This window comes from Mesoplodon bidens (genome assembly GCF_964165515.1).
Source record: "Mesoplodon bidens genome assembly, chromosome: 6".
Taxonomy (NCBI): domain Eukaryota; kingdom Metazoa; phylum Chordata; class Mammalia; order Artiodactyla; family Ziphiidae; genus Mesoplodon; species Mesoplodon bidens.
Window position 1 is genome coordinate 37,037,702 of NC_138162.1, and position 15,835 is coordinate 37,053,536.

General features: G+C 35.7%; 1 protein-coding gene across 5 annotated transcripts in view; it reads right to left on the minus strand.

Annotated features, from left to right (window-relative positions):
- PTBP3 (polypyrimidine tract binding protein 3) overlaps nt 1-15,835 on the minus strand; it is a 102,653-nt gene that overhangs the window by 14,128 nt on the left and 72,690 nt on the right. For all 5 annotated transcript variants that reach the window (XM_081237174.1, XM_081237172.1, XM_081237171.1 and 2 more), the window contains one exon: nt 14,592-14,760. In XM_081237174.1, coding sequence (XP_081093300.1) covers nt 14,592-14,760 — 169 coding nt within the window. The remainder of the gene's footprint in view (nt 1-14,591; nt 14,761-15,835) is intronic.

The following is a 15,835-nucleotide window of genomic DNA, read 5'->3' on the forward strand; positions in this document are numbered from 1 at the left end:
TGGTTATAGCAATATAAAATGGCTATATGAAGGTGTATTACTGATAAAGAGATTCTGTTACAGAGTAAAGATTTGTTCAACAGGTGATCCTTAATGGTAAGTAAAGAGCCTCTGCCACTTTCAGAGGCTAATCCCTTTCAACTGGGTTCAAGGTTCAAGAGTACAGCTAAAATATTATTTAATTTTGAGTTATTAGTTTGCTACTTAGTTTTAGTTTATTTAGTTTTGTTATTTAAGTTGATATTCTTGTCCTTATTTAGAGCATTGTTTCTATGCAAAAATCATCAAATACTTATTAAATTGTACTGTACCTGGGGGGTACTGTGCTGACAAAAAGAAATATGAAATAAAAATCCTTGCCTTTGAGAGGCTTTACAAACTAAAAGTATGAATTACAGGAGATTCACAGGCTGAGGATCTAGGGGTTTAAATACAAATATACTGCAAGTGGTCTAAGAAGAAGGGACTGCAAAGGATCACTGTGATTGTCTGAAGGTCTCTCAGGAGGTAAAACTTGAGCTGGACATTCAGTAAGTGAAAAGCAGTGCTTAGTGTGCACTGGATGCTAAACAGAGGCTGGTATTCCCTCTCCTTTTAGAAGCCTGGTGACTGTGAACCATCAATAAAAACAAGAGTTAGTTCCAATGGAGGAGTCAGTACTAGTAGGAAAACCATTTGGTTTGGGACAAGTTAAGGTTGAGGTGACAGTAAGACACTCAAATGGGAATGCCGCAAGTGGCAACGAGGGGGCAAACTCAGAATTTCTAACTATTACAAGACACAGATTTGTAAATCATCTATATAGAAATAAATGTGAAAGCCACATGAATGAAAGCTCCGCTAAAAAGGGCACAAGGCAAGAAATGAAGAAAGCTAAAAATAGAACCTGGGAGTATTAGTACACTTAAGTGGTAGAGGAAGGAAGAGGAACATTCTAAGGAAAAGAGAAAAAGAGAACCTTAGAAAGCAAAACAAAACAGTGAATTATAATGAATTATAATCCCTCAGGATCTAGAGACATAGAGTTTTAGGGGAGGGCGCCTTCCATAAAAGTCAAAGAGAGTGAGAAATGTAAAAGGTAAACAATAGTTTTAGAGCAACAGTGAGAAGCTAGACTGTAAGAGTCCAAGGGAAGGTTTTGATGTTTTTTACCCTAATGATAGGCTGATATGCATATTTATAAGAAGAAGTATGTAGGCTACATTTTCCAGAGCAGTTAAAAGATCATATAAGTTTATTCTCTTCATTAAAGATAATTATTTAACAGAATTTATTAAATATGTAGCTGTGATTAAAATAATTCAAGAAAATATAGTCATTGAGAGACTTCAGGGACAGAGCTAGCAGAGAGAACCAACAATAAATGAAGACACAGAAAATGAGAATAACTGACAGTGTGATGAAAGAAGAAGGGAAACATATATTTATTGAAAGCACATTAGGAGGCAAGCATTCTTCTAGTGCTGAGGAAGCAATGAATAAAGCAGACAAGGATCTCTGCCCTTGCTAAACGTACATTCAAGTAGGCTCAAGATCATAGGTAAAATGAAAACAGAAACAGACTCACAGACTTAGAGAATGAACTTATGGTTACCAGTGGGGAAGGGTGGGGGGGAGGGATAATTAGTGAATTTGGGATTGACATGTACACATTGGTATATTTAAAATGGATAACCAACATGGACCTATTGTATAGCACAGGGAACTCTGCTCAGTATTATGTAACAATCTAAATGGGAAAAGAGGGACTTCCCTAGTGGCACAGTGGTGGTGGTTAAGAATCCGCCTGCCAATGCAGGGGTCACAGGTTTGAGCCCTGGCCCAGGAAGATGCCACATGCTGCTGAGCAACTAAGCCCGAGCACCACAACTACTGAAGCCTGCGCGCCTAGAGGCTGTGCTCCGCAACAAGAGAAGCCACAGCAATGAGAAGCCCATGCACGGCAGCAAAGAGTAGCCCTGCTCTCCGCAACTAGAGGAAGCCCGTACTCGGCAACAAAGACCCAACGCAGCTAAAAATAAATAAATAAAATAAAATAAAATAAATGGGAAAAGAATTTGAAAAAGAATAGATATATGTATATGTATAACTGAATCACTTTGCTGTACACCGGAAACTAACAAAACATTGTTAATCAACTATACTCCAATATAAAGTAAAAAGTTAAAAAAGAAGATGATAGGTAAAATGATTCTTTCATAACAGAAATAACTACATTTAAGGCATAAAGGAAGACTTATCAAAGAGGCTTCAGTACAGGTATGAGTTATTGCGAAAGTTTACACTAGAAAATTAAACATAGGAAGAGATATGGTAGGGATTCCCTGGTGGTGCAGTGGTTAAGAATCCACCCGCCAATGCAGGGGACACGGGTTCGAGCCCTGGTCCAGGAAGATCTCACATGCTGCGGAGCAACTAAGCCCATGTGCCACGACTACTGAGCCTGCGCTCTAGAGCCTCCAAACCACAACTACTGAAGCCCAAGCACCCAGAGCTCGTGCTCCACAACAAGAGAAGCCACCGCAATGAGAAGCCCATGGACTGCAACGAAGAGTAGCCTCTGCTCACCGCAACTAGAGAAAGCCCGCGCGCAGCAACGAAGACCCAGTACAGCCATAAATAAATAAATAAAATTAAAAAAAAATATATATATATATATAAAGAAGAGATACTGTAGATTGTATTACTGTTGCCAAGTATTCACTTGACCCTTCCATGTAACGCTGGTCAGTCATGTGACTTGCAGTGTCTCCTGTGGGAGGAGCATACATTTCTATGCAACACCCACTGCACTCAATCATGTGATAGGAACACACGGACAGACAGGACATAAACTGCCTCTATGCAGAAGCTTTAAGAGGCATTATGGGTTTACACCAGCTCTCTTATTTTTTTACTCTCTGCCACAAGAATGCCGTGTCTTAAATGTAGTGACACCTTCAGCCTGGGCCCTCCATCAAAAGGACATGTGAAGGATGTTTGCAAAAGCTGATTCGTAGCTGTTTAAGTGTCAGTCATGTGACAGGAATAAATGTTAATTGCTGTAAACCACTGAGATTTGTGGGAAGGGCAAGGGACGTACTTTTAAAACAAAACAGGGGCTTCCCTGGTGGCGCAGTGGTTGAGAGTCCGCCTGCCGATGCAGGGGACACGGGTTCGTGCCCCGGTCTGGGAGGATCCCGCGTGCCGCGGAGCGGCTGGGCCCGTGAGCCATGGCCGCTGAGCCTGCGCGTCCAGAGCCTGTGCTCCGCAACGGGAGAGGCCACAGCGGTGAGAGGCCCGCGTACCGCAAAAAAAACAAAACAAAACAAAAAAACAAAGACAGTAATACAAATGGCTATGGGGTGGGGGGTATGAGGCAGAAGACTTGTAGTAGGTTTTAGAGAAATGAGGAAAATTCTTGAGATAACACTCACTGAACATTAAATAGCAATAAATGAAAGAATTGGCAAACAATTACCAGGGTCAAATTTTAAATAATTGTTTCCAAGTAAAATATGATTAACAAGAACGTTTGTTAATACTCGACAAAAGAATCATTTGTAAAGTTTCTGTAAATCTACATTCCCCAAATAAGCAGAAACAGAAACATTTTAGCAAAGTAACCAGTTAGGCAATGGTTTACACAAACTTTTAAGAAAAAGGTTTAAGATTTGCATAACTAAGAATACATATTTTACATTTGGAAAAGGTACTACCACAACAGCAATTAAGGTAATACAAATGAAGAGACAACATTTTTACCTACGAAATCAGTTTATCAGTGTTATTTATAATAGCAAAGCCCTAAAGAAACAAGCTTAATGTCTAAATTGGAGAATTATTATATAAATTATGATGAGTCACTAGACAAAATACAGAGCCATTTAAAATATTACAAAGAGTAATATATATATTTTTTTTACATATACTATGTAAAAAAAGCACAATTATTTTGTTTTTCAAAAATGCTGGTACAGTAGCAGACTAAACTTTTGGAGTAACTCAAAAAGAAAAAAAGAAAGTAGAAAAAGAAATATCTAATCGCAGAAGAATAACTGCAAAGATTTCAGACATTGGAATTATCAGATTTGATTTGATTTGATTTGAAATAGTATGTTTGAAGAAATAAAAGCCATGCTGAAAAATATCTATAGGGAAATACTTAAAAAAAAAACAAACCAAGTATCAATAAAATTTCTAGAAATAAAAAGCACAATTATTGAAATCTAAAATTATCAAATTTAACAACAGATTAGACAAAGGTGAAGAGACCATTAGTAAAATGAAAGTCCCTAAGGAATTATTTAGGATGCAGCTCAGAGAGATAAAGAAACAGAAAATATGAAAGAAAGTTTGAGATAATCAGAGTAAGAGAGTATAACAGGTCTAATCAAAATTCCAGAAAGTAAGAAAAGAAAGTGTGAAGGAGAAATATATGAGAAGATCATTTCTAGAACGAGTAAAAGACAACAATCCACCAAATCAAGAAGCTTTTTGAGCTCCAGGTAGAAAAAAATAAATCCTTAAACAGACACATCATACTGAAACTATAGGCATCAAAGATGAAAAAAAAAAAATCTAAAGAATAGCCAGAGAGAAAACAGCAGTAATTAGGTTGACAGCTGACCTTCCAAGAGCAACAATGAAAACCAGACTATTGTGTACTGATTTCTCTAATACACTGGAAAAAAAAAAAACCAAAAACCTGTCAACCTAGAACTCTATATATCTTTTAAAACTGACAACAAAATAAAGACATTTCTGGGGAAATGAACACTTCAAACATGTTAACACAGACCTTCTCCTTAAGTGAATAATAAAGGATATCCTTCCGGCAGAAGGTAAGCAATCCCAGATGGCATATCTGAGTTGCAAGAAGAAATGAAAGGCCTTAAGAGAGTTATATATGGCTTAATCTAAATGAATATTGATTGTATAAAATAATACTAACAAATTGAAATGTTAAAATCTAAAAAGTTTTAAACATAATAATATCTTGAGTTAGGAGGAGGTAAGAGAAGGTAAAAGGAGTTGAAGTGTCCTAAAGTTCTTGTATTATATAAGAAAAGATTACAGGTATCGATTAACTCTATATTTTGGTAAAATAAGTATGAAAGTTAAAAATCCTAGATGAAAATACAAAACAGTGTTAAACTTCGAAAACAGTAGTGGGAAAAACCAAAGCGTAAATAAACATTAATTCAACAAATATTTTTTGTGTCAGGCACAAATATCAGCAAACTAAGTAGAGAAGAATAAAAACTACCTTGGTGAAGCTTATTTCGACTGATGAAAACAGAATAAAACAATAAACACAGTAATTAAGTTAACTGCATACATAAGAAGGTGATAAATACTACTAAAAATATAGAACAGAAGAATCAGGAGTACTGAGGGAAGGTTGGTCAGGGTAGGTCATAGAAGGCAGCAGGAGCAAAATCTGAGGCTATCTGGGAGAAAAGCCCTCCAGGAAGAGGGAATAACTAGTGGAACAATCTGGAGGTGGGAACATACCTAACATGTTTTAGAGGGATGCCAGTTTGGTGGGCAAAAGGAGCAAGGGGAGAACATCAAAGGAGATATGTCGAAAGAGTAAAATTGGAGTGGATGGTATAGGGCTTGCAATCCAATGTAAGGATGTGGGCATTTAATACTCTGAAAAAAATGGGAGCCTTTGGAGGGTTGTCAGCATTAGACTGAAATGATATGACTTATTTCTCTTTTCTAATTTACATTCAATAAAATGTACAAGTACAAAAGGCAACTGATCTTTCTGTCACTAAAGATTAGTTTGCATTTTATAGAATTATATATAAACAGAATCATATACCAGGTGTTCTTTTTTATATGGTTTCTTTCATTCATAATAATGTTTGTTTTTTGTTTTTTGTTTTTGCGGTACGCGGGCCTCTCACTGCTGTGACCTCTCCTGTTGCGGAGCACAGGCTCCGGACGCGCAGGCTCAGTGGCCATGACTCACGGGCCTAGCCGCTCTGCGGCATATGAGATCTTCCCGGACTGGGGCACGAACCTATGTCCCCTGCATCGGCAGGCGGACTCTCAACCACTGGGCCACCAGGGAAGCCCCATAATAACGTTTTGTCTGGCTTCTTTCATTCAACATAATCCTGTTGTCCTTAACGATTTACTCCTTTTTATTGCTGAATAGTATTTCATAACATCGATAAACTACATTTTGTTTATCCATTCACCTGTAATAGAATATTTCCAGATTTTGGTCATTACAAATAGAATTGCTATGAACGTTTGCATACAGGTATTTGTGTGGACATTAACTTTTTCACTTCTCTTGGGTAAATGACTAGGTTATATTGTAGGTGCACATTTAACTTAAGTAACTGGCAAACTCTTTACCGAAGAGTTTCCTAAATTTTACATTGCCATCAACACAGTATGCTAGTAAAAGATGTTCCACATCCTTGGTACAGGAAACTTTAACTCTAGCTATTCTAATGGGTATGTAATAATATCTTACAGTAATTTAATTTCCATTTCCCTGATGACTAGAGATGTTGAGCACCTTTTCATGTGTTTACTGCCATTCATATACCATCTTTGTAAAATATCTTGTCAAATCTTTTGGCCATTTTTTAAGTTTGTTTTCTTATTACTGAGCTATAAGAGTTCTTTATATAACTTGATATAACGAATTTGTCTTATATATATGTGTTGCAAATATTTTCTTCAAGTCTATAGCTTACCTTTTGGTTTTCTTGATGGTACCTTTCAATCAGTGAAACTTGTAAATGTTGATGTACATACAATATATAAATTATTTCCTTTTATGGTTCGTGCTTTTTGCATTTTACCTAAGAAACTTTTGCATATCCCAAGGTTACAAAGATTTTCTAAGTTTTTTTTTTAATATAAGATTTATTTATTTGTTTTGTTTTGGCCATGCCACACAGCATGGCATGTGGGATCTTAGTTCCCTAAACAGGGATCGAACCCATGCCCCCTGCAGTGGAAGCTGGGAGTTTTAACCAGTGGACCACCAGGGAAGTCCCCTCTCCTATGTTTTATTCCAGGAGTTTTATAGGTTTAAGTTTTACATATAGGCCTAAGATGCATTTCAAGTCAATGTGTCAGTATGGTGTGAGATACGGATCAATGTTTATTTTCTTTCCAATATGGATATCCACCTGTCCAAAAACTACTTGTTGAAAGATTTTCCTTTCCCTTCTGAATTTTTACACTGGCAATTTTGCTCAAAATCAACTCACTACATACATGTGGGTTGATTTCTAGACTCTATATGCTGCTCCATTAATTTATCTAACCTTTCAACACTATCAAACTGGTTTGACTACTGCAGCTTTATATTAAGCCTTGCATTTATTTCCTTTCACTATTTTAGATACTTTTCCATTTCTATGCAAATTTTAGAAGTTCAGTGCATCTTATTAAAGTAAGAGGAAAAATTAATTAGAGTAGTTAGAGAAAGAAATAAGAGTTTATCAAAGTTGCTGAATATGAAATCAAGAAACAACAACACTGCATTTGTATATTAGCAACAGTTTAAAAACCAAATAACAGTGATGGCTAAAACTTACAGGGCACCATTCTAAGCTCTTTACGTATATTAGCACATTTAATATTCATCACAACTCTTACCTGTTAAGTACTATTATTATGTTAATTTCACATATAAAGAGACAAAAGTACAGAGCAGTTAAGCAATTTGCCCAAAGTTACATGGATCATAAAGATTGGTCTAGAATTAGAATCTAAAAAGTATGGCTCTTAGGAATAATTCTAACAAAACATATGCAAACCTTTATGGGGAAAAGTCACCAAACTTTACTCAAAGACACTAAAGAATATGAATGGAGATATGTACAATATTCAAAGACTGGAAGACTATTGTAAAGCTGTCAATTATCTTCTAAGTGATTTATAAAGTCAATATAATCCAATCAAAACCCTAATAGTGCTTTTTTTCCCCTTTGAGGACTTGAAAAGCTGATCCTAAAATTCCTAAGTGTAAATGGTCAAGAATTGCCAAGATACTCTTGAAGAATAAGTAGACTTAACTCTATCAGATTGAGACTTGTGGTAATGACAAAAAGAAAGACAAATAAATAGACCAATGGAACAATGCTCAGAAAACTACTCATGCATATATTAACCTCAAGTTAATGGTATGTGTTAATTCTGAACTTTTTGTGTATTATAGGATCGAGCAAATAAGTAAATATGTTGAGGCTAATGGAAACTAGATTTCTCATTCTTGAAGAAGGGAATCACCAATATGAAAAAAAGGGTGCTGGATTGGAATTGGAGTTAACAGTTAAAACTTGCGGTTTTTTAAAACACAAACACACACATGCACACACACAGAGAAATATACTTATGAAGTACACATATACATATATCCTAGTCATGTCCATTTAAAGTTCCTAGAAGCAGTGACACCCTATTAGCAATAAGCACATATATACCTTGATACTGATTTCCAAATACTATCTCCTACTAAAAGGAACCAGGGCTCATTGGAGTAATGGCTGACTGCAGTGTTAAGGCAGGGAAAGTAAAGAAGATCTGAAATATCTTCTGCCAGAAAGTAAGGAAGTGTTCAAACAATGATGAAGATATGTCAAAAGGCCACTGAAGCTAGTATGAAAGGACTCCCACTGGCCAAATCTGGGAGAGTTTGAACATAAAATGAAAAATGATACTATGAAATTATTACCCATAGAATAAAATAAGAACCTACAAGTTCATATTAACATGAAAAAATAAATACAATGAATAGTAAATAAGCCACAGAGAGCTAATGCACTGTATAATGAATACAGACAACAATATTATACTAAAACTGTGTAATGTGATAAATATCACTATATCTGAATCATACTACAATATATAAATACATCAAAGTAGCACATTATAAACCTTAAATTCACACGAATTTATGTAATAAAAATGAATGAATGAATGAATGGAGTGTTGGTAAGAAAAAAGTTCTTTATAATAAAATCCCAGCTAATAAATGAGAAGGAATGACAGAATTAGCAAATCACCAATACAGCAACAACTACCAAAGTAACAACTAATTAAAGCAATGGATGTTAAAACTAAAGGGTGAAAAGTCATAAGAAACAGGCTATTTTTATAGTCTCAACGTATCCTCCTTATAAGGATATGTTGCTAATTACAAAGAGAAAAACAGTAACTTCACAGGGAAGAAACTTGGCAGAAACCACCTTAAGTGATCAAGGTTAATATCACCAGGAATAGGATAAACTGGCATTATGTGTCTCCTGATGTAATGAAATGAGAAAGACACAACATTATTTCAGCCAAAAAACCAGACATGCATGTTGGGAGAAATGCTATTATATACCCAACCCTGAACTCTTCTAAAATTTTAAAGGTCATAAAAGACAAAGAATGAGGAAATGTTACAAATTAAAGGACTCCCAAGAGACATGACAAATAAATTAACCTGATACTGAGAAAAATTTTCGTATGAAGAACATTATTTTCACAACTGGCAAAAATTTTAAAAGGTCTATGGATTAGATAATAGTATTGTGTGAATGTTAATTTCCTGATTTTGATAACGGTATTTAGGTAAGAATGTCCTTGTTCCTAAAAAATATACAGTGAGTATTTAAAAGGGACACCATGCTTGCAACTTATTCTCCAATGACTCAGAGGAGAAAAAAAAACAACAGCACCACACACACACATATAAACAGAGAGATGATAAAGTAAATGTGGCATGATGTTAATAACTGGGGAATCTGAAGGATATAAGGGAATGCTTTGAACTATTCTTGCAACTTAAAGTATTTCAATAAAAAGTTACTAAAATACTATAAACTTTAAAATATAAGTATTTATCTTTATAATGTCAAAGTAATACAGGATTTCTTAAACATGACACAAAAACACAAATATAAAGGAAATGGCAAATAAATTTGACTACATAAAAATACCATGGAGAGAATGAACCAATAAGCCAAAACTGAGAGAAATTATTTGCAACACATAATACCAACAAAGGACTAGTGTCTAGGATATATAAAGAATTCCCACAAATAAACAAAAAAAGACAAGAAACCAAACACAAAAACAGGCAAAAGAATTAACAGAAAATTCATAGAGGAGAATGGCCAATAAATAAAGTAAGTTCAACCTCATTGGTAATCAAGAAAATTTCACAGCAGCACTGTTCATAATAGCCTCAAACTAAAGCAACCCAAATGTCTATCAACAGTAGAATAGATAAACAAACTGTAGTATATTCATACAATGGGAATCTATACACTTGACAGTATTAACAATGAATAAGTGATAGCCACATATGTGAACATGGATGAATCACAAAAGAAAACAAACAGTATGATTCCATTTAGATAAAGTTCTAAATATAGGAGAAAAGAATTTTTTAAATTAGCACTCAGGGCTGCATAATGAGTAGTAAAAAAAACCCAAACCAAACCACAGGGGAAAAGCAGAAAAGCAAAAGCATGACTATCATCAAAAATTTGAGACTATAGTTATCTTGGAGCAGGGAGAGTGGGAACACAATAAATGAGAGGGGTACAAATAGTGCTTCTTCAGTATGTGTAAACATTTTATTTCTTAATCTGGGTAGTAATCACATGGGTATTTAAAACTGTATTCACATGTTTTACAAGCTTTTCTATAGGTATAATATATTTCTCTAAAAAGAGGGACAGAATGCTCACAACTTAGCCCTAAGACCTTTAAACGGTAATCTTTTTTTTTTTTTTTTTTTTTTTTTTTTTTTTTTGCGGTACGCGGGCCTCTCACTGCTGTGGCCTCTCCCGTTGCGGAGCACAGGCTCCGGACACACAGGCTCCGCGGCCATGGCTCGCGGGCCCAGCCGCTCCGCGGCATGTGGGATCTTCCGGGATCGGGGCACGAACCCGTGTCCCCTGCATCGGCAGGCGGACTCTCAACCACTGCGCCACCAGGGAAGCCCCTAAACGGTAATCTTTGAAAGAAAAGAACAGCCAGTGAAGTAAGGAAAAAGTCATGGAAGTGTGGTGTTTCTGAAGCCAGGAGAAAAAAAAAGAGGGAATAGTGAACTGTTCAAATATTTGTGAGAGCCAGAGTAAACTTTCACACAACACATAAAAAAGTACTGTTCTCTGTTTGATGAATTATTTATCTTAGAATGTAGACACTACTCTGCAACGACAAAGGATTTATTAATACAATAAAAAAAGGATGGTAACATTCTGATTATTTTATATTCAGAAACCAAAATTTTTAATTGTATTTTAAAAATGTCCTCCTTCCACAATGCAGAACATTAATTATACCAACAGTATGTATTCAATTACTGAAATATGTGCAGTTCTGCATTTGATAGCCAAGTTTTGGCAAACTTGAGTGATAGCCCCAATTTCTATCATTTGTTATTAAAATGGTAATTACAAAGACCTTTGGCTCTCCCAAATTGTACATATTAGTAGGGGCTGATAACAAATACAGTCGTCCCTCAGTATCCACAAAGGATTGGTTCCAGCACACTCCCCAACCCACCACCCTGTAGACACCAAAATCCAAGGATGCTCAAGTCCCTTATATAAAATTGTATGGTATTTGCATATAATCTCTGCACATACTCCTGCATACTGTGAATCATCTCTAGATTGCTTATAATAACTACTGTGTTGTAAATGCTATGTAAATAGGTGTAAATACACTGTAATGCTATGTAAAATAGTTGCTGGTACAAGGCAAATTCAAGTTTTGCTTTTTGGAACATTATGGAATTTTTTTCCCCCAAATATTTTTGATCTGCAGTTGGTTGAATCCACAGATTCCAAACCTGTAGATATAGAAGCACAACTGTATAAAACACAAAAATTTGGTCAGACTAAAACAGAAACTTTAACAATTTAGGAACATGAACTGAACAATCCACTTGACATTTTCAGTTATAAATAACAAAAGGCTTTTACACTAAATTTACCATCTGTTTTCTAGAAAATTTTGGACAACAATTTGGCTAAGGATTCTTTTTTCTCACCTATAAAATGAAGATAAACTAAGTATCACTTAAAGTCTCAACTAATATTTTATGGTGTCATCTGGGAAAGAAAAATCAATCACAAAGGGTAATAAAATTAAAATACTTTATCTAAATAATAAACCACACTTCGAGAGCTGCAAAACCAAAAAGTATATTAACCTAATGATATACCCAAGTAGGCTCTCCACTACTTTTCCCTTTACATAAAGGTTTATTTTTAAAGTTTAAATTATTGAGAACTAATTTTAAATGAAAGAAGGAAGCTCTCCAAAGCAACATTTGCATGAGTAATGCAGAAGACTTATTTTATTAGTGCAAAAATGCAACTTCACACAAACTTAGGGTTAAGATGAAAAGTTCTGATGTTTAAAAAACAAAAACAGGGCTTCCCTGGTGGCGCAGTGGTTGAGAGTCCGCCTGCCGATGCAGGGGAAACGGGTTCGTGCCCCGGTCTGGGAGTATCCCACATGCCGCGGAGCGGCTGGGCCTGTGAGCCATGGCCGCTGGGCCTGTGTGTCCGGAGACTGTGCTCCGCAACGGGAGAGGCCACAACAGTGAGAGGCCCACATACCACAAAAACAAAAACAAAAACAAAAACAAAACAAAAACAAAAACAAAAAATTGTAAATCCTCTTCTTTGAATAAAGGAAAAACATACTACTCATTTAGGTCCTTGTTTTAAAGTATCACTACTTAAAAAAGGAAAAGTATTTCTCTCAAGACCACTTACACCAGTATTTTGCTGGTTATATTGGGCTGGCCAAAAGGTTTGCTCGGTTTTTTCTGTAAGATGCCTTTAGTAGCACTTAGTTGTCTTTAACTTCACTTGAAACAGTTTTGTTAGATTGTATTGTGACAGCTATCAGATCAGCATGCATTAAAAAAAAAAACTTATCAAAATTGGTGAATTTCTGTGTAGCCATTTTAATATTGAAGATGGAAGAAAAAAAGCAACATTTTCAGCATATTATACTTTATTATTTCAAGAAAGGTAAAAAGGCAACTGAAACACACAAAAAGATTTGTGCAGTGTATGGAGAAGGTCCTGTGACTGATCAAACATGTCAAAAGTGGTTTGCAAAGTTTCGTGCTGGAGATTTCTTGCTGGATGATGCTCCACAGTTGGGTAGACCAGTTGAGTTGACAGCGATCAAAGTGAGACATTAATTGAGAACAATCAACGTTATACCATGTGGGAGATAGCTGACATACTCAAAATATCCGAATCAAGCACTGAAAATCATTTGCACCAGCTTGGTTATGTTCATCGCTTTGATGTTAGGGTTCCACATAAGCGAAAAAAACCTTCTTGACCATATTTCCGCATGTGATTCTCTACTTAAACGTAATGAAAATGTTTTGTTTTCAAAACAAATTGTGACAGACGATGAAAAGTGGATATTGTACAATAATGTGAAACAGAAGAGACTGTGGGGCAAGCGAAATGAACCACCACCAACCACACCAAAGGCTAGTCTTCATCCAAAAAAGGGGATGTTGTGTATATGGTGGGATTGGAAGGGAGTCCTCTATTTTAATTAGCTCCTTCCGGAAAACCAAACGATTAATTCCAACAAGTACTGCTCCCAATTAGACCAACTGAAAGCAGCATTCGACAAAAAGAGTCCAGAATTAGTCAACAGAAAATGCGTAATCTTCCATCAGGATAACATAAGACCACATGTTTCTTTGATGACCAGACAAAAACTGTTACAGCTTGGCTGGGAAGTTCTGATTCACCTGCTGTATTCACCAGACATTACAACTTCGGATTTTCATTTATTTCAGTCTTTACAAAATTCTCTTAATGGAAAAAATTTCCATTTCCCGGAAGACTGTAAAAGGCACCTGGAACAGTTCTTTGCTCAAAAAGATAAAAAGTTTTGAGAAGATGGAATTATGAAGTTGCCTGAAAAATGGCAGAAGGTAGTGGAACGAAAGGGTGAATATGTTGTTCAATACAGTTCTTAGTGGGGCTTCCCTGGTGGCGCAGTGGTTGCGAGTCCACCTGCCGATGCAGGGGACATGGGTTCGTGCCCCGGTCTGGGAAGATCCCACATGCCGCGGAGCGGCTGGGCCTGTGAACCATGGCCGCTGGGCCTGCGTGTCCAGAGCCTGTGCTCCGCAACGGGAGAGGCCGCAACGGGAGAGGCCACAACAGTGAGAGGCCCACGTACCGCAAAAAAAGTTCTTGGTGAAAATGAAAAATGTGTCTTTTATTTGTACTTAGAAACCAAAGGAACTTTTTGGCCAACCTTATAAATCAACTTATTTAAACCAGTGGTAATATATGACTATTAATTTCAAGCAAATGGTTGTATGGTTTATAAAGAACGAGTAATATTAATGTTAGAAAATAAATTCAATTTCAGGTATCTACTTGTTTTTGCCAACTAATAGAATCTACTAATATCAAGATTCAATTAACGAACACGTTTTGGTTCCATGATTCTCGCTTTTCTTTAGAAATCCTGAGAGAATCCAAGAAGAAACCACCTGACATATATGGATTAATAAATGAAACTTTTAACTTCAGAAAGCTTGTTCTGTGACCCAAAATAGAACTACTCACCAAAAGCCATAGGGGGTTCAAGGGATGGCTGGCCATCACCAGTAGGAAGGTCTAAGCGAGTGAAGTCTCTGCTTTTGTCATTATTATATTTCACATTAAGGCTGGTAAGCTTGGAGAAGTCAATACGCAGAGTGCAGCATGCATTATAGATATTCTGGCCATCCAGAGCCTAAAGCATGTAAGAAAGGGACTGATGTTTTGCAAGGTAATAACAATAATAAATCAAGTAGCCTCTACTTTGACAGAGTGGCAGTCAGGCATAAAGCAAAGAGGACTAAACTAAAAGCCAAAGACCTGTGTTTACTTTTACCTCTGTCACTGTGTGAGCCTAAGAGAGAAAATGAAAATCTCTATTTCTCAGTTTTTTCATCTGTAAAGTAAGGATAATAATCCCTATCTTGTCTATGATAAGAGCAAATGGAAGAGGAGAAATGTATAAGCTTAGAAAACTATTATACATTATTGTACATTGTACTAATTATTATTATGATTATTTTTTAAATGTTTAAAGATATTTAAATTTTACATTTCATCTTAATTCATTTTAGTGTAATTTATATAGGCTAAGATGAAATAAAGCCTTTGTAAATGGTACCTGTCAGAACCACAATATGTGAAATATTATCTACCACTTACTGTTTTTCTTGTAAGTTTAATTTCTTTGAGTAATAAACTTGAGGGAAGTTTTGAGTCAGATCAGATACAAGACCAAAAATCAGCAATCCCTCCTTTGAAAATAATAAAGACTTACCAAAGGGATATTTATTGCTACTTATGACTTCCACAAACACTTCAATTTATAAAAATAAATACCAGAAACCAAAACATAAAAATATCAATAAAACAAAAAACATACAAATATACAAAAACCACTGACTTATCATAATAGTTATTGACCAGTATGCCATCATAAAGGTACAAAATAATATATGCGGGTAGAGGGTACAGCAAATATAAATGTTATTCCTAATCAAGAGCTAGATACCTTGTGATACACAAAAGTACTATAAACCTTAGTCCCTATCTTTGGAAAAAAATTAGAAATAATTCAGATACCAATACAAGATAGAATTAGAGTTAGGGATAGATCTCAATAGGAGATGGGTCAAACGTAACCAAACTGAATGTGAAGTTTTACATCTTGTCAAAAGTCAAGCACTCATGTACTAACAAGAAGACAATATGAATTGAATGCAGCATATTTCCTAAGATTTAATGTCTTTAGCAATTCAGAACTCAATGAA